Raw genomic sequence first — 26,860 nt, 5'->3', positions numbered from 1 at the left:
CTATGCCACTGTGGCTCTTAAATGAACGTTACCTGCAATGGGTTAGCTGACCACATCATTAAGTTAATGGGTAGGAACCCATTATAGCTTTTGGTTGAAGGCTGAAGCTGTGAAGGGATAGTATTGGTTTGAAAGGGGGAGCTACCTACGCTTAGTACACCTAAACAACTAAAAAACACGCTCTTTCGGCATTGAAAGGGGTGACTGTTGAACCTACTTTCCCACACTCATACTCACAGTGTCTGAATTGGCAGGAGATAGCATGCTGGCAGGATTGCTGATCAAACTGAAGAGCTGGTCACCTCGCCACTGGTCAGCAGAATGGTTTCGACGGACAAAAAGGATGTGCAGTGAAAGAAGTGCATGGCTGACAGTCTGGGAAGAAAAAAATGGATTAGCATGTTTAGGAAGGAATAGCATGAAGAGAGAGCAAGAGCAAAAGGGCAAGACTATGTGTCATCTTGGCAAATTTGCTTTCCTAAATCACACAAGCGATAATAGCAATAGCATTTAGACTTACAGTATATACTGCTTCACAGTGCTTTACAGCCCTCTCTAAGTGGTTTACAGAGAGTCAGCATATTGCCCCCAACAATCTAGGTCAGGGGTGGGCAATTAATTTTGCCATGGGGCTGCATGAGAAATTGGGATGGGTTTAGTGGACCGGATTAATATAATTAACTCAATTCTACCCAATACTGTATATTATTGGGTAGAACCGAGTTAATTATATTATAATTATATATTATATTATATTATATTATTATATTTATATTTATAAATTAATTGCCCACCCCTTCCTTCCTTCCTTCCTTCCTTCCTTCCTTCCTTCCTTCCTTCCTTCCTTCCTTCCTTCCTTGTTCCCTCCATTTCTCCTTCCTTCCTTCTCCAGATGGAGAGAAGCTTCTGTCTCTCTGATTTTCTCTGCCTTTTATTTCTACTTTTGGGCAGTTCTTTACTTCTCTTTAAAAATATTCCTTTCAGGTGCCTCTCTTCAACTGATCCACATTGTCAGTTGAGAAAACATAGTGGAGGCTTTGCTTGAAAGTAGCTTTGGATTCCTTTTCTTCCTCCTCCTTCCCTTTTTTCCCCCCTGAGAGGTGGGGTGGGGTGGGGTTGCTTTAAATTTCTTGGAAAGGCCAATAAAACCAATGAACAATTAAAAATGAGCATTTATTGGACTTTTGCAAAAGGGCATGGAAAGAGAATTTCTCCTTCCTTCCTTCCTCCCTCTATTTCTCCTTCCTTCCTTCCTCCATTTCTCCTTCCTTCCTCCATTTCTCCTTCCTTCCTTCCTTCCTACCTCTGCGGGCTGGTCACAGACAGCGGGCAGGCCGCATCCGGCCCACAGGCCGCACTTTGCCTAGGTCTGATCTAGGTCCTCATTTTACCGACCTTGGGAGGATGGAAGGCTGAGTCAACCTTGAACCTACTGAGATTCGATCTGCCAAACTGCTGGCAGCTGGTGATCAGCAGAAATGGCTTGCAGTACTGCACTCTAACCATTGAACCACCGAGACTCTGCAGATGCACAAGGCATCTGACTGGGAGGTAAGAAGAAAAAAGTAAAGACCATTCACATGCTCATTTTTCTCAAATTCCTCCACAAATGGAGGTAAAGACATTCACGGAGAAGAACTAGCAAATGGGAAAATTGCAATAATAAAAAAGGAGTTGCAATAATTATGTAATTACTGCAAGTGACATAAACACAAAAACACAACCCCAGACAATAACCTCTGCTCAGAAATAGCTAAAATCTATTACCCCATCAGTGATCCCAAAACATAAAGGCTGGGCTTACAATTTAAGCTTAACCATGGTTGGTTGAATATGCACATTACCCCAAAGGCACTAGATTTGTGCAACCACACCGAACCTCACCTTGGTATGTGGTCCAAACTCTTCCAGCAGCTTGCGCCAGGGATTCTCGTATTCGATGATCATCTGACCCAATCGACGGAAGCTAGCTTCACTGAAATCAGACAAGCAATGCACTGTTTTATTACACAAAACATTGACCTAGCTCCAATTGTAGACTCTGGGCATTCAATCTGTTAAAACTGCCTGCAGATACAGACTTGGTACCACCTTACTCCTAGATAATAGAGAATAACTTCATGGAGGCTACCTGGGCATTTCACACAATATCTGAGTCTATATATGTATAGATGCACATCTATATAGCTATATATGCACAGTTTGTTTAAATATTGAATAAAGCAAAATGAACTGGGCTTCCCCAGCATGCTAAATCATAAAGTATGTTTCTCAAACCACAATACGTAAGTTCATAAAATGCCCTAAGTCCAAGTGATGCAGCAGTTAAGACGGCAGAAGAGGGGATTTTAGCAGAAACTATTTGCATAAGAGAGCTATCTTTGCTAGCTTCCTGTTCTGTGCTACTGGAGATGGGGAGAATGAGGCAGGAGCTCCATCCTTTTTTGAACCCATTACTTTCTCAGTGCATAAACATTATTGATTGCCAATATGGGATGTATGGGATGGAAGAAGAAATGATTGGACCAAGTTTTAAGTCCATCCATGGTTATGGAGGTTTTGGATGACTTTGGACCATGTAATCACTCTCAGACCAATTTATCTTGCCAGGTCATTGTTGGGTGGAAAACATGAAGATACATAGGTGTACATATCACCTTGAGCTCCCAGAAGAGAATGGGATACAGAGCTAACTGTTACAATCACAGTATCCACATGTAAAAAGACAAAGGTAAAAAAATTTCCCCTATCCAGTCACGTCCGACTCCAGGAGGTGGGGCTCATCTCAGTTTCTTAATCTACAGAGCCAGCATTGTCCAAAGATATTCTCATGGTCCAGTGGCCAGCATGACTATACGCCAAGGTGCGTGGAAGAACATTACCTTCCCACCAAAGTGGTACCTTTTAATCTACTTGCATTTGTATGGTTTCAAACTGCTGGATAGCCAGGAGCTGGAGCAAGTAACAGGAGCTCATCCCATTGTGCAGCATTCTGCTATTTAGAAGCTACAAGTGCTATTTAGGTCTCAAACCTGAGCTGTCAGCTTTCCAGGTGAAAAGCTCCGAGTCTTTAACTGCTGAGCCACCACCTCTCATCCACAAGTACTTTAGCACAATAGATGCTATTATATTTCTCTTGACATGGGTTTCTACATAATCTTGTCTCCAAAGAATGAGACTACAGCTTTGCTGATCAAGAGTCAGCCATACCATTCTGATCATATCAAGCTTCATGCTGGAATTGCTCGGGAGTGGGGATGGGTAAGCCACAGCCAAAGTACACTCTAGTGCTGGAGAAATGGGGGTCCCTTGTAGCTTCTAAATAGCAGATGAAGCAAAGAAAGGCATAACGGGGTGGGGGGGGGTGCGGGGGAAATTCTTCTGCTGAAGGAAGTGGTTCTCATTTTATTGATTATCTATTGATTGATTTTATTCATTAGTGCTTGACTGGTGTATATCTATCACAATAGGAATAAGAGAATAAGCAAAAGAAGACAACATGGAAAGCAAATATTCCACCAAAATTGGCAAAAATACAATGAGCTCACTCTAGGTCAGTAATGGCGAACCTATGGCACGAGTGCTATAGGTGGCAAGTGGAGTCATGTCTGCTGGCACGTGAGCCGTTGCCTTAGTTCAGCTCCAATGTGCATGTGTATGCCAGCCAGCTGATTTTTGGGTCAGACAGAGGCTCTGGGTTGGTGTTTTTGGCTTCCAGAGAGCCTCTGGAGGGTTGTGGGAGGGCATTTTTACCCTCCCCTAGCTCCAGGGAAGCCTTTGGAGCCTGGGGAGGTCAAAAGACGAGCCTACTGGGCCCATCAGAAGTTGGGAAAGAGGCCATTTCCAGCCTCCAGAAGGCCTCTGAGGGGTGAGGAGAGCTTTTTTTGCCCTTCCCAGGCATTGGATTATGGGTGTGGGCACTCTCTAATGTACGCAGATGCTCTTTTGGCACCAGAGGGGAAAAAAAGGTTCTCCATCACTGCTCTAGGTAATATAATCTTAATCTTAGTAGATCAAACTCCAACCTGGTTCCATGGATCATTTCATGGGTGCAATGATGCAGACCAATCAGGATTTTACGATCCTCAATACGGGAAAGAAGTACAATGACAGAAACATAGGTGACAATCAGGTCCAGATAGTTCTTGGTGAAATCATAATTCACAGACTGCAGGGGGGGAAAGAATACATATAACTGAATTAGAAGGAATAAAAGGGAAAGACTGAGCTAGCATTTTCTCACCCCTTTCAGAGTTTCTCATTCCCTGCCAGCAATCAATCAATCAGAATAGAACTGACCATGCAGGGGACCATGTAACATTTCAGATAGGTGACTCTCCAGTCTTTTCTTAAAAACCTCCAGTGATGAATCACCCACAACTTCTGGTGGAGAGCTGTTCCTGTCAGGGTTAGTACTGTCTTGAAGTAATATTCTGTTTACAGTTAAAAGGCTGTGATTATGCAAAGTGAAAAGACTGCTGAGTCACCATGAATAAGCTACAACCTGATTGGTTTAGAATTGTATAAATAGTAGGTGTGGTGGTTTGTGGTTCATTGTGGTTAGCAGTTAGTAGTTGTTTGTAATGGTTCGTGATTAGTAGTCTATAGTTAGTGGTGGTGTTGTATACTAAGATAGTATTGTGTTCTGTACAATACTATCTTAGTATAGAGAATATAGTTAAATGTTTTCCCTCAACCCCAGTCAGTCAATCACATGGTTCAATCAATGCGCCATCTAGTGGCCTGGTGACATAACTCATCCTTCCTCCGGCCAGGTATGAGGATGTCCTTGGTTGCCAAGAGAAACTAGTTTATTTTTATTACACAACCCAAGTTATCTCTAATACCCCCCATACCCCACCTCCATCCCTCAGCTCCAGTGTGGCAGCACTGAAGCTCCAAGATGGGCTCGGCCAGGCCAGCTTCAGAATTGACAATGGGGAGGTTTCTGCATATACAGTGATCCCCCGGGTATTGCGACCCCGGTCATTGCGAAACGGCTATATGGCGATTTTGCAACCCGGAAGTAAAAACACCATCTGCGCATGCGCGCCCTTTTTTCTATGGGCACGCATGCGTAGATGGCGCCGGGCAGATCAGCTGCTGGGCGGCTTCCCTGGGTCTCCTCTTGCTGGCGGGAGGGCGAGAAGCCCCCCCCAGCACCCGCTCGCCCGCCGTTCGCCCGGCTCGCCCGCCGCTCGCCGCTCGCCTGCCCTTCGCCCGGCCACCCGCCGTTCGCTCGCTGCTCGCCCGCTCTTCGCCCGGCCACCCGCCGGCCACCCGCCCTTCGCTCGCTGCTCGCCCGCCGTTCGCCCGGCCACCCGCCCTTCGCTCGCTGCTCGCCCGCCATTCGCCGCTCGCCCGCCATTCGCCCGGCCACCCGCCGTTCGCTCGCTGCTCGCCCGGCCACCCGGGTTCGTTTGGCTTCGGGACATGCCGGCGGCGACGTTTTAAAACAGCCGCGCGGCTTCCCAACTGAGTCCCGAAGCCAAACGCGGAAGTTCGCCTTTGACTTCGGGACTCAGTTTGGAAGCCGCGCGGCTGTTTTAAAATGTCGCCGCCGGCATGTCCCGAAGCCAAATGAACCCGGGTGGCCGGGCGAGCAGCGAGCGAACGGCGGGTGGCCGGGCGAAGGGCGGGCGCGCGGGCAGGCAGGGGACAAGCGGCGGGCGCGGCAGCAGCGAGGAGTTTGCGTGGGCGGCGGGGAAACCCCAATCTTCGGCTCCTCGCTGCTGCGGCGGAAGTAAAAACACCATCTGCGCATGCGCAGATGGTGTTTTTACTTCCGCAGCGTAGTTCCAATGATGGGAATGGTCAACAATATAAGACTTCTTAGCAATACAGTGTTCCCTCGATTTTTGCGGTTTCGAACTTCGCGAAACGTCTATACCACGGTTTTTCAAAAATATTAATTAAAAAATACTTTTTGGTTTTTTCCCCTATACCATGGTTTTTCCCACCCGATGACGTCATATGTCATTGCCAAACTTTCGTCTGCCTTTAAAAAACATTTTTTAAAATAAACTTTAATAAATAAACATGGTGAGTAATAATCTAAATGGTTGCTAAGGGAATGGGAAATTGTAATTTAGGGGTTTAAAGTGCTAAGGGAAGGCTTGGGATACTGTTCATAGCCAAAAATAGTGTATTTACTTCCGCATCTCTACTTCGTGGAAATTCGACTTTCGCGGGCGGTCTCGGAACGCATCCCCTGTGAAAATCGAGGGGACACTGTATACCCAATAATAGGTACAGGTATTCCTCAACTTACAACATTTAGTCATTTAGTGACTGTTCAAAGTTACCCCACCAAAACCAGTAACTTATGACCATTTTTCACACTTGCAACCATTGCAACCTCCCTGTGATCACGTGATTAAAATTTGGACGCTTGGCAATTGATTCATATTTATGACGATCCCCGCATCCTGGGTTCATGTGATTATCTGACCTCTTGACAAGCAAAGGCGATGGAGAAGCCAGGTTCACTTAGCAACTGTGTTGCTAACTTAACAACTGTGATTTCCTTAACAAGAGTGACGAGAAAGGTCGTAAAATGAGGCAAAACTTACTTAAACAAATGTCTCACTTGACAGCAGAAATTTTGGGCTCAGATGTAGTCCTAAATCGAGGACTACCTGCAGTGGAGGGATTGTGCTGGTTCGGTGATTGCACGCTTTGTGCGGGAGCAGTTTAACAAAAAAATTAAGTTTCGTGTTGCTGTAACTCAGCTGAGCCATTGTGTCATGCGAATCGGCTGAGATATAGGTGAGTATTTATTTATTTATGTATTTATTCATTCATTCATTCATTCTATTTTTATGCACCAACACTCCACAGTCTGCATTGGTTGCCGATCAATTTCCGGTCACAATTCAAAGTGTTGGTTATGACCTATAAAGCCCTTCATGGCATCGGACCAGAATATCTCCGGGACTACCTTCTGCCGCACGAATCCCACAGAGTTGGCTTTCTCCGGGTCCCATCGACTAAGCAATGTCGTTTGGCAGGACCCAGGAGAAGAGCCTTCTCAGTGGTGGCCCCGACCCTCTGGAACCAGCTCCCCCCAGATATCAGAGTTGCCCCCACCCTCCTTGCCTTTCGCAAGCTCCTTAAAACCCACCTCTGTCGTCAGGCATGGGGGAATTGAAATTCCCCTTCCCCCTAGGCTTATAGAATTTATACATGGTATGCTTGTATGTATGAGTGGTTCTTTAAATTGGGGTTTTTTAGATTGTTTTAATATTAGATTTGTTTACATTGTCTTTTTATATTGTTGTTAGCCGCCCCGAGTCTTCGGAGAAGGGCGGCATACAAATCTAATAAATACAAATACAAATGCCGCCCTTCTCCTTAGACTCAACATGTTAGCAATAGCACTTTTTAACAGAGCCAGCCTATTGCTCCCACGATCCGGGTCCTCATTTTACCCTCCTCAGAAGGACGGAAGGCTGAGTCCATCTTGAGCCGGTGATGAGATTTGAACTGCTGACCTTCAGATCTACAGTCAGCTTCAGTGGCCTGCAGTACAGCACTTTACCTGCTGCACCACCTTGGCTCAGGTGCTCGCGCTGGGGCCAAACTGATCATCGGAGCGAACCAGTATGCCCCCAGCTGATTGTCAGAACATTCGGTTCACCCAAACTGGTCCAAACTTGTAAAATCTCACCCCTGACTACCTGTATTCAGCTAGGCCCCAAATCTGACTTCATTTAGAAACCAATTGAAGCCATGAAGCCATATTTCCCTGGGTGTTTATGTAATAATAAACTCCAGGACTCCAGGACCAAACTGCCTATAAGATTGCCTGCCACTGATGGGTTGTTGTTGCTGTTTGTTCTTTCTTAATTATTTTTAATTTTTATATCTATGCAGGGTTTTTTAAAGCATTATTGTTTATTGTAATGTTGCTAATACTTTTTTTCTCCCTTGTATCTTAAAACTCCTTCAGTGGTCCATGGAAAGGAAGAGCACTATGGAAATAAAATACACCCTTATACTTAAGCATGTGCTCCTTTTCTGTTTTGGAAGGAAAGGGCTATTTGGAGTTTGGGGCCTGTAGCAGAACACCGGAAATCCAGCTATTTCACAGTTTCACATAGCAATCAAGTCCAATCCTTGCTTCCCCTGTTTTAAAAAGCACTTTACGTTTCTATTCTAAGACCAGAAAGCAAAGTCCCAGTTTCCAAATGTCTAAACGACTGCCTTATTTTCTGCTGAGCACAGCATACTTCTCAGGAGAAAAGCAGAAATTGCCAAGTTCTTCTGAGAGAGACTGCTGTGCTATTTATTGATTTGATTTTTAAAAAATCTTCCATTATTTTTTTTAAATAACTCCAGGTGACGAACATATATAATACTCTTTCTTCCTCCCATTTCCCGGCAAAATAATAACCCTGTGAGCTGGGGTGGGTGAGAGTGTGTGACTGGCCCAAGGTCACCTCTCTAGCTTTCATGCCTAAGGTGGAACTAGAACTAGATCAGCATCTTAACCATAACACCAAAATCTTCCTTCCTTCCTTCTTTCCTTCCTTCCTTCCTTTCTTCCCTCCTCCCTTCCTCCCTCCCTCCCTCCTTCGTTCCTCCCTTCATTCCCTCCCTCTTCCCTTTCTTTCTTCCTTCCTTCTTCCCTCCCTCCCTCCTTCGTTCCTCCCCTCATTCCCTCCCTCCTCCCTTTCTTTCTTTCTTTCTTTCTTTTTTCTTTCTTAAACAAAGCTGGATAGAAGAGATAAAGAGGTGGGCAGGGAGATAGTACTGTATATTGGGGATAATCTGGGATGAACAGGGAGTGCAAAAGAGGAGCTTGCAAATATCAGTTTGGGGGAGACTGGTGTCTCTATGCGTGCTTACTTTTAGGGGAGTGGGGTTCATTCTACTCCCTAGGAAGTCAGAATATTTCTTAATTCTCTACCTGTCTCTGTATAAATAGTCTTGATACAATAATTTGCTTAGACTGTTTGAAACAACAACGTTACTTTAAAAAAATGACATGTCTTTTACAATATGACTGTTGCAGGATCCCGATGGTCATGTGATCAAAATGCAGACACTTGGGCACCGATTCATATATATGACGGTTGCAGTGTCCTAGGGTCATATGATCCCCTTCTGTGACCTTCTGAGAAGAAGCAAAGTCAATGGGGAAGCCGTATTCAATTAACAATTATTTTTACTAACTGAACAATTGCAGCGATGCACTTAACAACTGTAGCAAGAAAAGGTCATAAAACAGGGCAAAACTCACTTAAAAACTCTCTTGCTTAGTGATGGAAATATTTGGGCTCATTTGTAGTCATAGGTCAAGGACTACCTGTACTTGCTGGTCTATATTTGACAGTTCTTTCTTTTGTGCTACATGGTGTTCTGACCCAGCTAAGAATGTAGCAAAACACACAGTTTGTTTGAACTTATTTTAAGCAATGACTGACTACTAATAACTGACTTGGTAGAGGTCACACATATACACAAACTTAAATGCAGTCTTTTTTTGCAAAAGCCCAACTTTTAGTTAATTGTTATTAACAGTTGATATAAGTTCAGAAAGTCTTAAATCAAAGAATAGCAATTAGTCTTTGAAAGCTCACAAAGTTTGGCAAAATGCCTAGAAGTTGTCTTCAATAAACAAACCAAAGCAGATAAGCAGAGCAGACACTTTCCAGATACAAGACAACGTGACACATTTCAAACATTGTTTCTTGCAGAGATTCAATTCCCCCAGCTTTCCTTAAGTAGATTAGGGGAGTAGCCAATGAGCCCCAGAGGTTATTCCTAAGGAGACCTCCTCTGGAGTAACCACTCCTACTTTTTGGCAGCTCTACGTGCGTGTGCACTAAGAAGAGAAGCCTCTTCTTCCTCATCACTGCTATGAGGTGCTGGAGGTTCTGAAGGTCCTGGCTGAACCTCTGCCTCTGGCGTTCAGGCCTTGCAAGCCTCACCAAACTGGTCTCCTCTCGAACGGGATTTGCTATCAGCTACACAGGCTGCTGGCGGGCCACAACACATGGAAACAATGTGATCTACAACCTCAGTCTTCTCTGAAGACAATACAGGAATCTTTCATGAAGATGTTGTTATTGTTTTGCGATTAACGGATGTTATGAACTGCTATCTTGCAATGATGCCAATGAACATTCTTCAGATTTCTAAATATGCCCCCCAATCCTAAAAGCACTGATGACCTGACTAATAGATCTGGCCTGGCCAGATAATTTCTCAATCAATCAAATTTGTAGTTCAAGATCAACATTTGGTCATTCATTCATTCATTCATTCATTCATTCATTCATTCATTTGGATTTCTATGCAAACAGTGGGCATAGAAATTTATTTATTTGGATATTTTTTTTGCCCAACAGTGTGAAGAAACCAAAACATAATGCTCATAGTTCATAGCAAGGATGGAGAATCTCAAGGGCTTCAGGTGCTGGAGAGCCTTCTGTACTAGCTAGGAATTATAGCCAGCAATGTCTAAAGGGCTGCAAATTCTTTACCTCTAGTTTACAAATTTAGTAATAGACACTTGGTAGTTGACATTGTACTAAAATGTGTCTTTTCCATCCTCCTCTCAAAAGTAATGTCAAAGATGAGAAACGGTGGTAGCACTATATGATATAACACAAAATGTACCTATTGTTTAGATTTAAACATATAGAACTTTATTCTATGATGTAGGTTACATTTTATGAACAGTTTCTTTTACTAAAGATATACAGTATATATATATATAGAGAGAGAATTTTTAATTAACTATATGATATAAGATTAAATTTAGACAAATTTAAATTTAAATTCATTCTTTACATTGTTGTAACCTTTAGTAGTAAGACAGTGAGGGAAAAATTTCAATTTAGAATTTTAAAAATTGCTAATATTGTATAAAATTAACAGAAAATGTTATACAGGAAGAGAGATAAGACCTTCCATGGAGTGGGTAATGAGAAAAGAAAAGTTTGTATATGATTGATTTTAAGCATTGTTGTTGTGTTTATAACCATATATTGTTTTATTTTATGGTGGAGAAAAATAAAAAAATATATACCGTAAAAAAAAAGTAATGTCTGTACTATATGAAAATGACACTCACAATGTCCAAGTAGCACTGGCTTGCATCTATGGTATTCAGCAGTTCATAAACATAGTCCTACAAGGAGAAAATAAACATTAATGAGCTTACTCAATTAATAACTATGGTAATTTATCACCTTACATTATTTAGCATTATCCCCATTACAGTGTTCCCTCGATTTCCACGGGGGATGCATTCCGAGACCGCCCGCGAAAGTCGAATTTCCACGAAGTAGAGATGCGGAAGTAAATACACCATTTTTGGCTATGGACAGTATCCCAAGCCTTCCCTTAACACTTTAAACCCCTAAATTACCATTTCCCATTCCCTTAACAACCATTTACTCACCATTATTACTGGTACTCACCATTGAATAAGACACTTAGTGATCCTGATATTTATAAATATAATTATTTATTAACAATAATTAATTTTTTTGTTATTTATTTGCAAAAATTATTAGTTTGAAGATGACATATGACGTCATCGGGTGGGAAAAACCGTGGTATAGGAAAAAAACTGCGAAGTATTTTTTAATTAATATTTTTTGAAAAACCATGGTAAAGGCTATTTGCGAAGTTCGAACCCGTGAAAATCGAGGGAACACTGTATTTCATTACCCAATCATTACCCAATACCACTGATCCAAAATGAGAAATAACAACTAAGAATAAAACAGGCTTCTATCATAAATTTTGTTGGGCTTGTAGCTTGCACATGCTACTCATTTACGGAATACCAAGACAACTAGACACAAGAACATTTTTTCCCAAACACCATCACTCTGCTAAACAATTCCCTCACCACTGTCAAACTATTCACTAAGGCTGCATTACTAATACTATTAGTCTTCTCATTGTTCTATCACCCATCTCTTCCCACCTATAACTGCATGACTGTAACTTGTTACTTGTATACTTATGATTTATATTAATATTGATTGTTTCCTGATTGCTTATTTGTATCCTATGACAATCATTAAGTGTCATGCCTCATGATTCTTGACAAACGTATCTTTTCTTTTATGTACACTGAGAGCATATGCACCAAAGACAAATTCCTTGTACGTCCAATCACACTTGGCCAATAAAGAATCCTATTCTATTCTATTCTATTCTATTCGCATCTTCTTAGGATGACTGCACCTCCATCCATAAATAGGAGATGGCTCTTGCTCACAGCCATTGGGTGAGACTTGGGAAACCGGCAAGTTATTTTAAAATGAGACAGAAATTGATGGCTAGAGATTGGAAAACAAATGGGGCATTGTATATCACCTCCCCTGGAAGTCAGCTACTGAAATTGAGACTGAGAACGAGACATGATGGATAGAAGCAAAGGGAAAATCTGCTCAAAGAACCTTCTATTTGGCAGGAATAGATTTTTTTAAAAAAAAAAAAACACCTAGAATTCTGCAGTAAATAATTAGTCTGGTTTTCTGAGTGGTACTCATTGTCTTTACTTCCTGAAAAATTACAGGATTTGATATTTAAATCTCAACTTGCAACTCTTGCTCAGGTTGCATGTATGAAGTTATAATATTTTTGTATTTTAACACTTTTGTAATTGCAGCTTGGGATTCCTTCTTAGGCTCTGACTGGAAACAAGTCATTTTATAATAGACCACTATGATTCTATACTTTTCATGGATTTTATTTTTTAACTTTGAAAATTCCCTTTTAAGCTGCTGTTCCCAATTCATATAGCTCTGCTCATTTTTATCGACATTTAAATATTGAAATTAAGAGCCCAAATTTAAAGGGAATTTTAGATTGTTATCATTTATTTTAAAAAATAAAGATGATTTTATTTATCTCCCAAGAAAGAAGAGGAAGGATGACTGGTGCTTCTAATCACATCCCTCAAAACTGTACAGCTAAAAGATGGAGCTGTAGACATTATTTCACTTTATTTTTATTTATTTATTTATTTATTTATTTTGTCCAATACACAATAATACACAATGAAGGTTATAGAGGATATAGTAGAGAAGAAATTCGAGATATAGGAGAGACTATAGGACAGGGGACGGAAGGCACTCTAGTGCGCTTATTTTTATCTTTTAAATGTCAGGAAAGCCATGTGGGAGCCTTATCTCTCTCACACATTAAAGCTAGAGGAAGGACAGTAGAAGAGGTATCCTATGGGAGAAATGTATAGTAATAACTACAGGCAGCTATGCCAAAACAGGATCAGAGTCAGGGTATATCTATCCATTGTGCTTTTGAAAATGGAGATTCAAAACTTCCAGCCTTGAAGGGTAGAGGTTCAGTCTTGTTACTATATCCTTCCTTATTTATCTTTAAAAGCTACATGAATCATGTCTAATTTTACTCAAGACTGACTAATCTTTGCTTTCTTGGCCAGAGACAGAAAATCTATAGTTGTCAACATTATTACTTTTTCACCTCCATTATCATTTTCTATGCTATAGGAACATTCAAGATTTTTGGGGAGGAAATTCTGTACTTCTATAGCGTTAAAGCATGGAAAAGTTGTATCCCCGTTTATTTACATGCCAATTGTACAGTTATACATATGCCTCATAACAAACCAAATGAACATAGTAAACTGGGCTATGAGCCTTAGTCTAAGGCAGTGCTTCTCAAATAGTGGGCTAGCCCCCCTGAGGTGGGCGCGGAGCGATGCGGGGGGGCATGACCCTGGAGAATGTGCTCTTTTTTGCCGCAAGCAGTAGGGGGTTTTGCACCAACAATAGCACACAGCACAGAGCAGGGGATCTGAAGTGCAGATCACAAACTTTTAAGAGACACCATGGAAAAATATTTAACAGGGATGAAAAGAAAGGAGGGGAACTGAGATAATGAGGCAAACATAAGTCTCTCGAAAGCTAAGACAAGGAAATACGACGCAGCATATGTAGCGCTTGGCTTCACTGTGACTTCGGTGGGAGACGAGGAAAGACCGGTATGTTTACTGTGTCTAAATATGTTGGCAGTGGACAGCATGAAGCCAAATAAATTAAGGCGTTACATTACACCCAAATCATGCTGATAAGCCGCTTGAGGTTTTTCAGTGAAAACGTGCTGAATATTGCAAACATTTGTCCTGGCAGAGAGTTGGGGGTGGTGGTGGTGGTAATAATTGAGAAGCACTGGTCTAAGGAAAGATCAAGGCTCGTAGCCCAGTTTATTATGTTCATTTGGTTTGTTATTCGGCATATGTTCAATATGCAGCATTTTGTGCCAACAGTAAAGACAATGTCAGTCAGTTTGAGCATACTTTGGTCAGCATACTAGAACCAGAGCTGAAGCCCAATTTTACCCCAAGCTTATTCAGAATTAACTGCAAGTTAGTTCTTTAACCTAGAAACCATTTTGTAAGACAACAAACTATGAGATACAAACAACGTACAGTATTATCATTTACTCAAATGCCAAAATATTTATTTGGTTTCTTTTGACCTACAATGAGAAGACTTTTAAGGGAAAACTGATAAAATACGACTTCATTTAAGGCGGGATAGGGTGGGGCAAGAGGCCAGAAATTTGTTTTTAACATTTTCCAACAAGTAAACAAGGTGGCCATGATGCCTCTTGTGCAGGTCACTGAAACTGACTTTAGTTTGGACCATGCATATTAAGCTCAAGGCTATAGAATTCTACCATCTCCAGAATGAAATCAGAAAACTTGATTCTCTCTCCTTGCTCCCATAATAATAAATAAATAATTGGGGAAGGGGGGGCGTTACTGCTAACATGAATGGCATGTTAGATTATAAAAACCGTGGTGATGCAGTGGTTTGGAATACAGTATTGGAGGTTAATTCTGCCAACCGCCTAGAGTTTGATTCTCACCAGCTCAAGATAGGACTCAGCCTTCCATTCTTTCAAGGTGGGTAAAATGAGGACTCAGATTGTTGGGGGCAATACACGACTCTGTAAACCGCTTAGAAAGGCTGTAAAAGCACTATGAAGTGGTATATAAGTGCTTTTGTCGTGCTATTTGCTACAATATAATCCGTGTCATACGATTTGAAGGCAATCCCCCGCAGAGTCAAAAAATACTACCAATGCAATCCAAGATTAATTTTGTGAGAAGTCAACGCAGTGGAGTCACTGGAGCTTATTTCCAAAGAAAGGATAGTGTTGCTGCACATTAAAACAAAATAGTGTCCACTCTTATGTTCCAAATACTGTACAATGTACCTACTAATCGGGATGATAGTTTCAGACTCATTAGGATTCCTGGAATGGACGGCATTGGTACATGCCACCAGGTCTTTAAGGGAAACACAAGAATGAGAAAAAGTGCTTCCTGTGTTTTCTGTATTACTCCATCCATTTGTTTACCTATTGCAAATGCAAAAGGCTCAATCTCACTACAGCATGGATCTAACTCTGTTTAACACTCACCCTGAATTCCATGACATCCACAAAGGTCTGATAATAGGCAGTGAGCGCCCGAAAAATATCTGCTTTCTCTTTGTGCACCGGACCCAAGTGTTGCTGTAAGGAGGGAGAAAAAAGTAGGCATAAGGTGGTAGGTAAGCTCTGCAGCAGCAGCCTTAATATAGCCCCATTTTTTGCCGCTTGACACAATGGTCCCCAAACTTTTCTGGCTTGGCTGATCGATGTGGGGGGAAAAGGGATGGTTCTGTTCAAGCGACAGATAAGTGTGAAAGTGTGCACAGCTCCATTTGCGCAAACGGTGTTCGCCCCTCGCTCATGCAAGTGGAAGTGCGTACGTGTGCACACTCTGACCCACCAATTTCATGGAATGGTTCCAAATGGTCTGTGGACTGGGTCGTGGACTGAGGCCTGGGGCTTGGGGACCCCCGCTTAAGGCAAAGAGCAGTCATAATGGGTAGCAGACTCCTTGCCCTTCCTAAACCCCCCCCTTGGTGGGGGGTTTTCCTACCAGGGTATTTCCAAATTAATATTTTTTAAATTTGCTTTTAAAATAATAATTAAGCAATTCTTTGAAGTTTGAGTTTGATTAGAACTAGGGCCCAGTGGTTCTCAACATGGGGGTCGGGACCCTGGGGGGGGGGGGTTAACGACTGTTTCACAGCGGTCACCTAAGACAATGGGAAAAGACAAATTTCCCATGGTGTTAGGAACTAAAGCTTATATTCTGGCACCTTGGAGCATATTTTTACAATCCGACCAATCAAGTGTTTACAGTGGGGCGTATCCCTCTGATCTTCCTGCCAATCAGCTTAAAGCTCTGTTGGGGAGAATTGGCCTAGAGCAGAGATAGGCAAAGTTGGCTCTTCTATGACTTGTGGACTTCAACTCCCAGAATTCCTGAGCCAATCATGCTATCTCAGGAATTCTGGGAATTGAAGTCCACATGTCATAGAAGAGCCAACTTTGCCTACCCCTGGTCTAGACTTATGGTTTGTGGTCACCACAACATGAGGAACTATATTAAGGGGTCACGGCATTAGAAAGGTTGAGAACCACTGCTAGGCAATCCTGGCTTATTGAGTATGAATTTTAAAATACATTTTCACGTGCATTGCAAGAAGTTAGAACAGCTAATATAGCTTTTCCCTTTTCGCTGCTGCAAGGCCAACTTTGAGAGTTAAAAAAACCTCGGTTGTTAAAACAGAGTTCAGGAAGGTAGCAGTTTTCTGCATGCTGAAATTGCTCTGGCTGAAACTAGAATAGCAGTTTCCAGGGAAGCCCCCAAAGAGGTTTTTTGTTTTTTTTCCAAAAGGTCACTGGCTTCTTCAGCTCTGACGCTTCTTGGATGAGAAGCAAAACATCTTCAAGGGAATAGCAAAGTCCAGTTTTTTTTTAAAAAACAACCATGACCTGGATAATTGAGAATCTCTATATAGATCAGGGGTCTCCAACCTTGGCAACTTTAAGACTTGTGGACTTCAACTCCCAGAGTTCCTCAGCCAGCAAAGCTGGCTGAGGAACTCTGGGAGTTGAAGTCCACAAGTCTTAAAGTTGCCAAGGTTGGAGACCCCTGATATAGACAGTTCCAAGGAAGTGTCTTTCTTTCCCAAGAGGATTACCGTGCTGCTCCGTGTGTCCAAGTTGGGAAACTTTTTGTTGATATATTTGATAGAGGACTCCATTGTCTTCTCCGTGAGGAACGGAAGCTTGGTCTGGGAATCCGTGCATGTCTGCAAAGATAACAAGGCCAAGTCAAAACTGCATTTGTTTAAGTGCATAATTATTAGGCTTTTCAGGATCTCACACTCACTGCAGCATGCAGCTAATCTCTTTCCTCCCTTAGAAATGAAAATGAGAAATGGCAGAACAAAAACAAAACCCCACATGGGAATGAACCATGTCATTTGCCAGGAAAGACAATAGATAAACAAATTTTCCAGGAGACTGATCCATCTTTGCTGTCAGGATACTCTTCCTTCTCTCCAGCTTTGTTCATTTGAATGGTTCTTTATTCATTTTCAATGGCTAATTGAGCAAGGTGGAAGGAACAAAATAGAAAAAAAAAATCCTCAGTTCTGTATCTTTTGTTCCCTTAGGTTTGATGGAAATGGAACAAGCTGCCATAATGTCATTGGTCAATTATTACCAAGCGCAGGCAAATGAGTCCCTTTTTAAGATAGGAACTTAAAAGAAGACCATGAATCAATCCATTCAAATGACATTTTCCAAAGTGGTACTCTAAATGCAGCTTTTCTCAAGCTAGGGCCCCTCCAGATGTGTTGGTGACACCAACTGTAAAAGCATATGTGTCACAGGGGATACTGTTACGCACTCCTCAGAAGCATTAAAAATGCTTCAGAAATAGCACATTAAGCTTAACTCCCCTCCAGGTGAAGGATCAATGGAGATTTAAAATGTCTATTAGTTGTTTTATTTATAACCAGAACACTGGTGGAGAAGAGCAGAAGGCAATCTACCAAGCAAATGAAACTACAGTTACATCCTGATTAGATTCCTACCATCCTAAAATTCTTTCTGCCTCTCCATCTCCATATGACAATGTATTAAAGCACAGCAGACAATAATAATAATAATAATAATAATAATAATAATAATAATAATAATTGCAGACTCTGTAAAGAAACAGATGAAACAATCGATCACATACTCAGCTGCTGCAAAAAGATCGCACAGACTGACTACAAGCATAAACATGATGCTGTGGCACAGATGATCCACTGGAACTTGTGCCGGAACTACCATTTACCAGTGGCAAAGAACTGGTGGGATCATAAGCCCGAAAAAGTGGTCGAAAATGAGCAAGCAAAACTACTGTGGGACTTCCGACTTCAGACGGACCAAATTCTGAAACATAACACACCAGACATTGTGATCGTGGAGAAAAAGAAAGTATGGATCATCGACATCGCAATCCGGGGGAGAGCAGAATTGAGGAGAAGCAGCTAGAGAAATTAGTGAAATACGAAGATCTAAAAATCGAGCTGCAACGACTCTGGCATAAGCCAGTGAAAGCGGTCCCAATGGTACTTGGCACGCTGGGCGCAGTGCCAAAGGATCTCAGCGGACATTTGAAAACCATCGGAATTGACAAAATCTCCATCTGTCAATTGCAAAAGGCCGCTTTACTGGGATCGGCAAACATAATTTGCCGCTACATCACGCAGTCCTAGGTGCTTGGGAAGCACCTGACTGGTGATGAAATACGAAATCCAGCATAGTGATCTCGTTTGCTGTGTTGTATTGATGATGATGATGATGATGATGATGATGATAATAATAATAATAATAATAATAATAATAATAATAATAATAATAATAATTTATTAGATGTATGGCGCACCTCTCCAAAGACTCAAAGATGTAGGAGAGTAGTCAGAGCTGGGAGGGGTGGAGTTAAGTGAGTCATGAGCCTAGAGCAGTGATGGCGAACCTGTGGCACACATACCACAGGTGGCACGTGGAGCCATATCTGAGGGTACACGAGGCATTGCCCTATGTCAGCTCCAGGGCGCATGGGCATGCTGGCCACCTGATATTTGACCTTTTTTGGTGGGGACTGTTTTCACTCTCTCCAGGTTTTAGGAAAGCTTCCTGAAGCCTGGGCATGGCAAAAAATAGGCCAACCAGAACTTCAGTAATGAACTTCCGGTTAGCCCGTTGAGCCATTTTTTTGCCATCCCCAGGCTTCAGGAGGCTTTCCTGAACCCTGAGCAGAGCGAAAAACAGCCCAACGGGCCTATCAGAAGTCCGGAGGCTTCAGTGAGGTCTGTGCACATGTGCAGGGGGAGGGTGTTGTACACATGCGTGTGGGACAGTGCTGGGGTTGTGTGCATGCACGGGGAGAGAGCATTGCATTATGGATGTGGGTGTGCACTGGCTAGAGTCACTACGTTCCCACAAACAATCCAGGTCCAATTCTCTTAAATGCCATTGACCCTTATCTGGCACCAGTTTAGTAACATGTTAGTTGACTAGATTTGTGTGTATAGGCTTAAGCAATACATCTTCCAAACAAGGACATATGTGTGATGCTGATCCTTCTAGCATAAAAGTGCCTAATTTCTCTTGTCTCAAAGTCAGCACCAGATTTGGCATGGCCACAATTCAATGGAATGGGGCATAGGAATAATTGAATGAAGAAAAAACCCGATGTCTTAAATTGAGGCTAAAGCATCCGGTTGGCCCCTAAATCACCATAAAGTAAAAAAGAGAGAGAGGGAGATAAATCAAAAGAATCAAAACCCTACTCGCCCTAAAGGCTCCTATTAAGAGAGGCTTCGGTGCCCACCAACAAGACAGAGATACAAGCATTCTTAGGGCTGCTTAATTTTTACAGCATCTTCCTGAAAAATAGCGGAGCCCCTACACAAATTGTTGTCTAAACAAACTCCCTGATATAATTAGTTTCCTGATATAATTTAGCGAGACTCTGTCGGTGGTGTTAGTGTGCGATGCATCACCTTTTGGGGTGGGAGCTGTGTTAAGTCATAGACTGCCAAATGGCCACGAAGCCCCCATTGGACTCTTTCGAGCACCAAGAGAAATTGTGGCCAAATCAACCGAGAGGCTCTTGCTGCTGTTGCAGAGGTAACGCATTTCCACGAATATCCTTACGGAAGGTATTTGGAGTTGGTCACTGAGCATCAGCTCTTATTAGGGCTCCTAGTAGGGAACAATCCCAAGCTGGACGCTCTTCCCCCAAGAATGCTGAGATGGTCTTATTTCTTGCTGCTTACACTTACACACAAAATAATGTGAAATAGCGACCTGGCAAGGCCGTGGGAAATGTGGATGCATTGAGCCCCTGCCCCTCGCTGCACTTGGACGACCCCACTCCGGGTGTCCCAATACTAATGATAGAACTTGCGGGGCCGAGGCTATTTACTGCAGTGGACAAGCGATGTTTAACTCTGTACTATTTAGAGCCGGGTAAGTAGGAGGTGGCTGCAATGGCCAGTAAAGCCCAGCCTCCAACCTTTTGAAAAAGGCAACACAAAATAGCTATACAAGGCGGGTGTCTACTGTGGGGTGATCGGGTCCTTGGTCCTCTGTCGCTACAAGTGGATATTCTAAGGATTCTACATGAGGGGCACACAAGGGTGGTCAGGATGAAGGCACTGGCATGGAGCTATGTGTGGTGGCCAAATATGGACAAACACATAGAGGACTGGGTCGCAGGATGTATCCTGTGCCAAGAATCGAGGGCACTCGACCCAAAGTCCCTCGTGCTCGAATGGGAACAACTTAGGGCCCCTTGATCGCACATACACATGGATTTCACAGGTCCATTTAATAGTAGTCGATGCAGACTCAAAATGGTTGGAAATAGCATTGAGGCCTAGCTCGACAACAGAAGCTGTTATCAGGGTTCTAAGGCAGTGTTTCCCAACCTTGGCAACTTGAAGCTATTTGGACTTCAACTCCCAGAATTCCCCAGCCAGCATTTGCTGGCTGGGGAATTCTGGGAGTTGAAGTCCAAATAGCTTCAAGTTGCCTAGGTTGGGAAACACTGTTCTAAGGAAATAATTTGCCACACATGGGCTGCTGGATATACTACTTTCTGACAATGGGCCACAACTAACGTCAACATCATTTGGAGGGTTTCTAGCAAGCCTGGGAACAAAACACACATTGATTGCTCCGTTCAAGCCAAAGAGCAAGGCCTAGCTGAACGTACCGTATGAGCCACTAAAGAAGCGTTGGGACAAATTAGCCCAGGGGATTGGCAAGCTGGAATAGACAATTTTTTAACAACACAATACATAACCCCCAGTACAACAACAGGCAGAAGCCCTGCTGAGCTTCTGATGGGCAGGAAGTTCCTGTCAGTTCTCGACAGGTTACATCCAAGTTATTACAGTAAAAAGGGAAATCCCATCGTGGAGGGAATCAGAACATTCCAAGAAAATGCTAGGAACTTTGCCATAGGGGCCCAATGGCTACCTGGGAAATTCTTGGAAATAACAGGCCCAATCATACTTAATAGGCCTGGGGGATGGCAGAAAATGGCGCCATGTGGGTCAATTACGGGACCGCTGACCATTAAACACTGACTGGGAAGTAGGCCAAACCCCTAAAGCTATGACTATTTCCCAGGAGCCAGGTCACTTAGCTGTCGATTTGGAGGTGCCACCCATCAACAACGAGTCCAGTTCAACTGAAACTAACACCTCAACCATGTCATTCCAGAGGTTTCCACAGAGGGAGCTAGAGAGAGAAAACATGTCTTCTCTGGCTCCAGCCAACAACCTGAGTGAGCTATGCAAGTCAACTAGAGCAAAAGCAGGCCCTACGTACTTCAATGATTTTGTATGCTAAATTATGCACTGAACTAAGGGGGGGGGAGGGATGTTATGTCCAAGTTTTCACTCCAGTCCAACAGGTGAGTAGGAAATTTCTGATTGGTTCCTTGCCAGAATGGCTATTTAAATTCAAAACTCCTGCCACTTTTACGCTTTTGCTGAAGCTTGCTGGCTGTAACCAAGTAAAGAGCTGAAGTCACTTCAACCAGCCTTCTGTCTCTCAGTAGCAGAACTCAACAATTGCTATATTATGATCCCTATCAAAAGATGGTTGGTAGCCAGAAGTGGGGAGGAATGTAAACACAGGTGCACACGGCAATTTGCATAAGATGCCACCGCCCTCCCCCAACAGTTCCAACCAGGAAGAGGAAGCAACTACTGCTGCTGGCTTTTTGTCTGTTGATCTGAATTACTCTAAAGCTGCTGTTTTCTCCCTTCCTCTTAAAGCCTTCTCCAATCCCTATTAATTAAAGCAGCTAAGAATAAGGTAGAGTACTTTGCAGTTCAAGGCATGATGTTTCCAAAGGCATATCAGCTTAAATCCTTCATTTGGTCCAAACATCCATAGTCAACTTGTGGTCAGTTTCCTTTTCTCTGGCAGTTTCCCAGGGTCTCATCTCCTCCAGATATGTATAACTACAACTTCCAAAATGTGGATGATATCATCTGGGGTGGAGTGGGGGAGGATGCTGCTCTAAATTTAACTCACAGGACTTTTGTTAAGATGGAAAATCCCCTGTCATGCTTTTAGGCTCCTCTGAAGAAATGTTTGGGACATGCGTGAAACATTTGAAAGTCCCAGCATGCTATCCTCTGCTTTTAAAATATAATCTTAATACTGTCACTTTAAGCAGTATAGAAATCATAAGCGAAAAACAGTCCCTATTTGGATAGAGGGAACATTAGGCCACAATAGAATATAGGCCAGTGCAGAAAAAGCAGCATGCTAAAACCACAAGCTAGGTCCACACATTGCAATAAGCTATAATTTGAGTAAACCACAATTGGCTAAATTAATTTAGCATAGAAAGCCACAAACCCAAGTTTCATGTTTAAAAGAAACATAAGCACTAACAACAAACACTAAACGAGGAGTGGGGAAGGACCACCTTTTTATGACTTACGACCTTGAGTCATATTGGCTCAGAAATTATGAGAGCTGACGTCCATAAGTCATAAAGGGGCCATAGTTCCCCACCTCTGCACTAAACCAAAACAAACCATTGTATCAGTGTGATGTTTTGAACCACCATCTGTCTGAGCAGGGATACTGCTCAGACAGATTGTGGTTCAAAACCTATAAGGACTATGTGCACCAGATTAACCATTTAATTTACAGCGTTGAGCCAACTATCTTAGTTTTGTGCTACACACAGTGAACCATAAACTAATCACCAGGCTTGGATTCTTAAAGCACACCAAATCAAGTTCAGCGTGTTGTGTTGTGAGAACTACTTAAATAATGACAAGGATATTCTTCCTGGTCTAGAAGAAGGGTTAGAATAATATACAGGAAGGAAAGCAAGTCTGAAGCTGGAGAAAATTAGAATAAAGTTACAAACTGACAAGCGGGGGTGGGGATCAAACTATTTACTTTTAAAGCATCACCTAAAAAATCACTCAATTAAAAACGGAGAGTCCACGGAGAGGGGCGGCATACAAATCCAATAAATATAAATATAAATATAAATATAAATATAAATATAAATATAAATATAAATATAAATATAAATATAAATATAAATATAAATATAAATATAAATATAAATATAAATATAAATATAAATATAAATATAAATATAAATATAAATAATATAAATATAAATATAAATATAAATAAATAAAATAAAAAAGTACTCCCAGACCTTTATCAAGACTACTATATGCTTGCTATTTAAGAACCATTCGTTTTTTAATCACTCTTTCAACTAGTGTTTCTGGGTGGTAGTTGTAGGCCGCATTACAGTATTATTTTTTTCTCTATCCACCAGTTTCCTCCAACCAAGTTGAATAGGAGATTAAACTTTATGGGCCTCCCACCCTTGCTGTAAGCCAGGAGAACGAAACAGAGAAAGGCCCCAGTTAGACAGACACATCCACACTTTATAGATCCCAGACATTGCTATATTCCTTCCTTAAGATCAGCTGGAAATAAATATCTTTGCCCGAAGAGCAGAATGACCCGCCCCAGGAGCACATCAGCGCCTACCTTCTTGATGTTATATACCCGGATGAGCACCCCCTTGCCCCTGTCATTAAGAATTGTCAGCTTCTCGGCAAATTTGTGCTCGTACACGGAGGACAGAGACATCTTCCCAAGGAATCGGCAGCGCCCCTTGGGGCTTCAGGCTCAGTGAGGGGAGAGATTCAAAAGCAGGCCACACCCAGCCACAACTCCTGTGGCACGACTTGATCGTGGGGCTTTCAGCTAATCATGTAGACTTCACTGCAATGCTTCCTCTTCTGACAAGGAGAATGCAGCTTCCCCTCTGAGGCTAGGACTTCCTGTAACCAGGCTGCTCAATGAGCAGAGAAGTTCTGAGGCAAAGCCACCTTGCCAACAGTTAAAACAGCTTCTTTCACTTCTGCCTAGCTTGCTACTTAGTACTGCTTCTGTTCCTGTTATATGACATAATGAACGACAGTCTACCAAGGGTTCTCAACCTTTCGAATGCCGTGACCCCTTAATACAGTTCCTCATGTTGTGGTGACCCCCAACCATAAGTCTAGCGCCAATTCTCCCAACAGAGCTTTAAGCTGATTGGCAGGAAGGTCAGAGGGACACCCCTGCTATAAACGCCTGATTGGTCGGATTGTAAAAATATGTTCCAAGGCACCAGAATAGAAGCTTTAGTTTCTAACACCATGGGAAATTTGTCTTTTCCCATGGCCTTTCTTTCTTTCTTTCTTTCTTTCTTTCCTTCCTTTCTTTTTATCTTTCTTACTTACTTACTTACTTACTTACTTACTTACTTACTTACTTACTTACTTACTTACGGTACTTACTTACTTATTTATTAGATTTGTATGCCGCCCCTCTCCGGAGACTCGGAGCAGCTCACAACAACAAAACAGTACAAATCCAATAGTTAAAAACAATTTAAAACTCTTAATATAAAAAACAATCATACATCTCATACAAACCATACGTAAAGCTGAAACGGCCCAGGGGAATCAATTTCCCCATGCCTGACAAGAGGTGGGTTTTAAGGAGTTTGTAAAAGTTTGTAAAATCCTAATCTCCGGGGGGGAGTTGTTCCAGAGGGTCGGGGCCACCACAGAGAAGGCGCTTCCCCTTGGTCCCACCAGACGACATTGTTTCGTCGACGGGCCCCAGAGAAGGCCAACTCTGCGGGACCTTATCGGCCGCTGGGATTCATGCGGCAGAAGGCGGTCCCGGAGATATTCTGGTCTGATGCCATGAAGGGCTTTATAGGTCATACCAACACTTTGAATTGTGACCGGAAACTGATCGGCAACCAATGCAGACTATTTCACAGGGGCCTTAGGTGACCCCTGTGAAATAGACCTCCAGGTTGAGAACCACTGGTCTAGTCAGTCGTATTTTAATCTTGCGAACTCACCTGCTGTATAGGGGATGTCACCCATCCCCAACACCCATGGGTTAAATGAATAAACACAGGTAGTCCTCACCTTACAGTTCATTTAGTGACCGTTCAAAGTTATAATGGAAGTAAAAAAAAGTGACCTATGACCATTTTTCACACTTACGACGGTTGCATGTTGCAGCATCCCAAGGTTGCGTGATTTACATTTGGATGCTTGACAACTGGTTCACATTTATGGCGGCTGCAGTGTCCCAGGGTCATGTGATCACCTTTTGAGACCTTCTGACAAGCAGAGGGGGGAAGGGGAAGCCAGCTTCACTTAGCAACGGTGTTACTAATTTCATGTAACAAAGGTGGCCAGAAAAGTTGTAAAATGGAGCAAAATCCGCTTAACAAGTTTCTCAGCTAGCAACATAAATTCTGGGCTCAGTTGCAGTCATAAGTGGAGGACTAACTGTATTTAGCCAGCTCTCAAATCTGACTTCATTTACAAACCAATTGAAGCCAAGCTTATTTCCCTGGGTATTTGTGTCAATAATAACTACAGTTCTCTAGGATCAAACTGCCTATAAGATTGCCTGCCTGTATTTATGGTTTTTTCGAGGACTTCCTGTATTTGGATAACCAGGACTGTGTCCTTTGAATACAATCACTAGGTCCATGAGTTTTTTGTGCCTTCAGGTTAACATTAGCAACTAGCGACTTCCTGGTCCAGCCCCTGAAGTTTCTTGGCAATGTTTTTTAGAAGTGGTTTGCTAATGTCTCCTTTCTAAGGCTGAGTGGATGGCCCAAGGTCACCCAGCTGGCTTTGTGCCTAAGTGGAACTAGATTCCATGGGTTCCGGGTTTTAGCCTGGTGCCTTAATCACAAAATGGCCAAGCAGGAGCCAAAATTGTAGGACTAGTCCAGGTAGTCAGCAATCATCAACATTATCTTGAAGTCATGGGGAGTCAAAAATTGGCTGATAGGCACAACCAGCCCAAACCAACCTAAGGATCATAGAGCCACTGCTCAAAAAATAAAGGGAACAATTAAATAACAGAATATAACTCCAAGTAAATCAAACTTCTGTTTAATCAAACTATCCACTTAGGAAGCAACGCTGATTGACAATCAATTTTACTTACAAATGGAATAGTTGTGCAAAAAATAATCAATGAGAATATTTCATTTGTTCAGATCTAGGATGTTATTTGAGTGTTCCCTTTATTTTTTTGAGCATAGTTACAAAAGAAAGATAATAGGGGGAAAAACAGAGAGGTTTACCATTTGAAGCTTTCTCCTTCAAGGTAAGAAAGAAACTGCAAACCAGGAACCCAAATTGCTATCATGGGTTTTTTTCCCCCCCTGGCCTGAACAAGAGAGTTGCCAAAAGGCTACTGGCCCTAAAAGGATTTTTCAGGCTCCTTTTGATTACCACAATTAGTTTCAAGGAAGAGCACAAGAGTCCTTATGTTATGCCAGTTGTACTAATGAACAAACGGATGAGTTCATGGCTTTGGAAACATTCCTCTAAACAGATGTCCTCTC

At 42.4% G+C, this 26,860-nt stretch overlaps 1 protein-coding gene across 4 annotated transcripts in view; it reads right to left on the bottom strand.

The window, feature by feature from the left end:
• The window catches only part of NCKAP1L (NCK associated protein 1 like), a 134,576-nt gene that overhangs the window by 107,117 nt on the left and 599 nt on the right, over positions 1 to 26,860 (bottom strand). For 2 of the 4 annotated variants that reach the window (XM_070740999.1, XM_070741001.1), the window contains exons 1-7: positions 23,971 to 24,278; positions 17,058 to 17,168; positions 15,442 to 15,534; positions 11,084 to 11,140; positions 4,026 to 4,168; positions 1,885 to 1,975; positions 238 to 375 (exon numbers count right to left, since the gene is read on the bottom strand). In XM_070740999.1, coding sequence (XP_070597100.1) covers positions 238 to 375; positions 1,885 to 1,975; positions 4,026 to 4,168; positions 11,084 to 11,140; positions 15,442 to 15,534; positions 17,058 to 17,168; positions 23,971 to 24,072 — 735 coding nt within the window. In that variant the 5' untranslated portion in view covers positions 24,073 to 24,278. Of the gene's footprint in view, positions 1 to 237; positions 376 to 1,884; positions 1,976 to 4,025; positions 4,169 to 11,083; positions 11,141 to 15,441; positions 15,535 to 17,057; positions 17,169 to 23,970; positions 24,279 to 26,596; positions 26,691 to 26,860 lie in introns of those variants that run through there. The other 2 variants (XM_070741002.1, XM_070741000.1) reach the window with 2 other exon arrangements.

This window comes from Erythrolamprus reginae, chromosome 2 (genome assembly GCF_031021105.1).
Source record: "Erythrolamprus reginae isolate rEryReg1 chromosome 2, rEryReg1.hap1, whole genome shotgun sequence".
Taxonomy (NCBI): domain Eukaryota; kingdom Metazoa; phylum Chordata; class Lepidosauria; order Squamata; family Dipsadidae; genus Erythrolamprus; species Erythrolamprus reginae.
The sequence above is the reverse complement of the archived record's forward strand: the minus strand, read 5'-3'. Positions and strand labels throughout refer to the sequence as shown.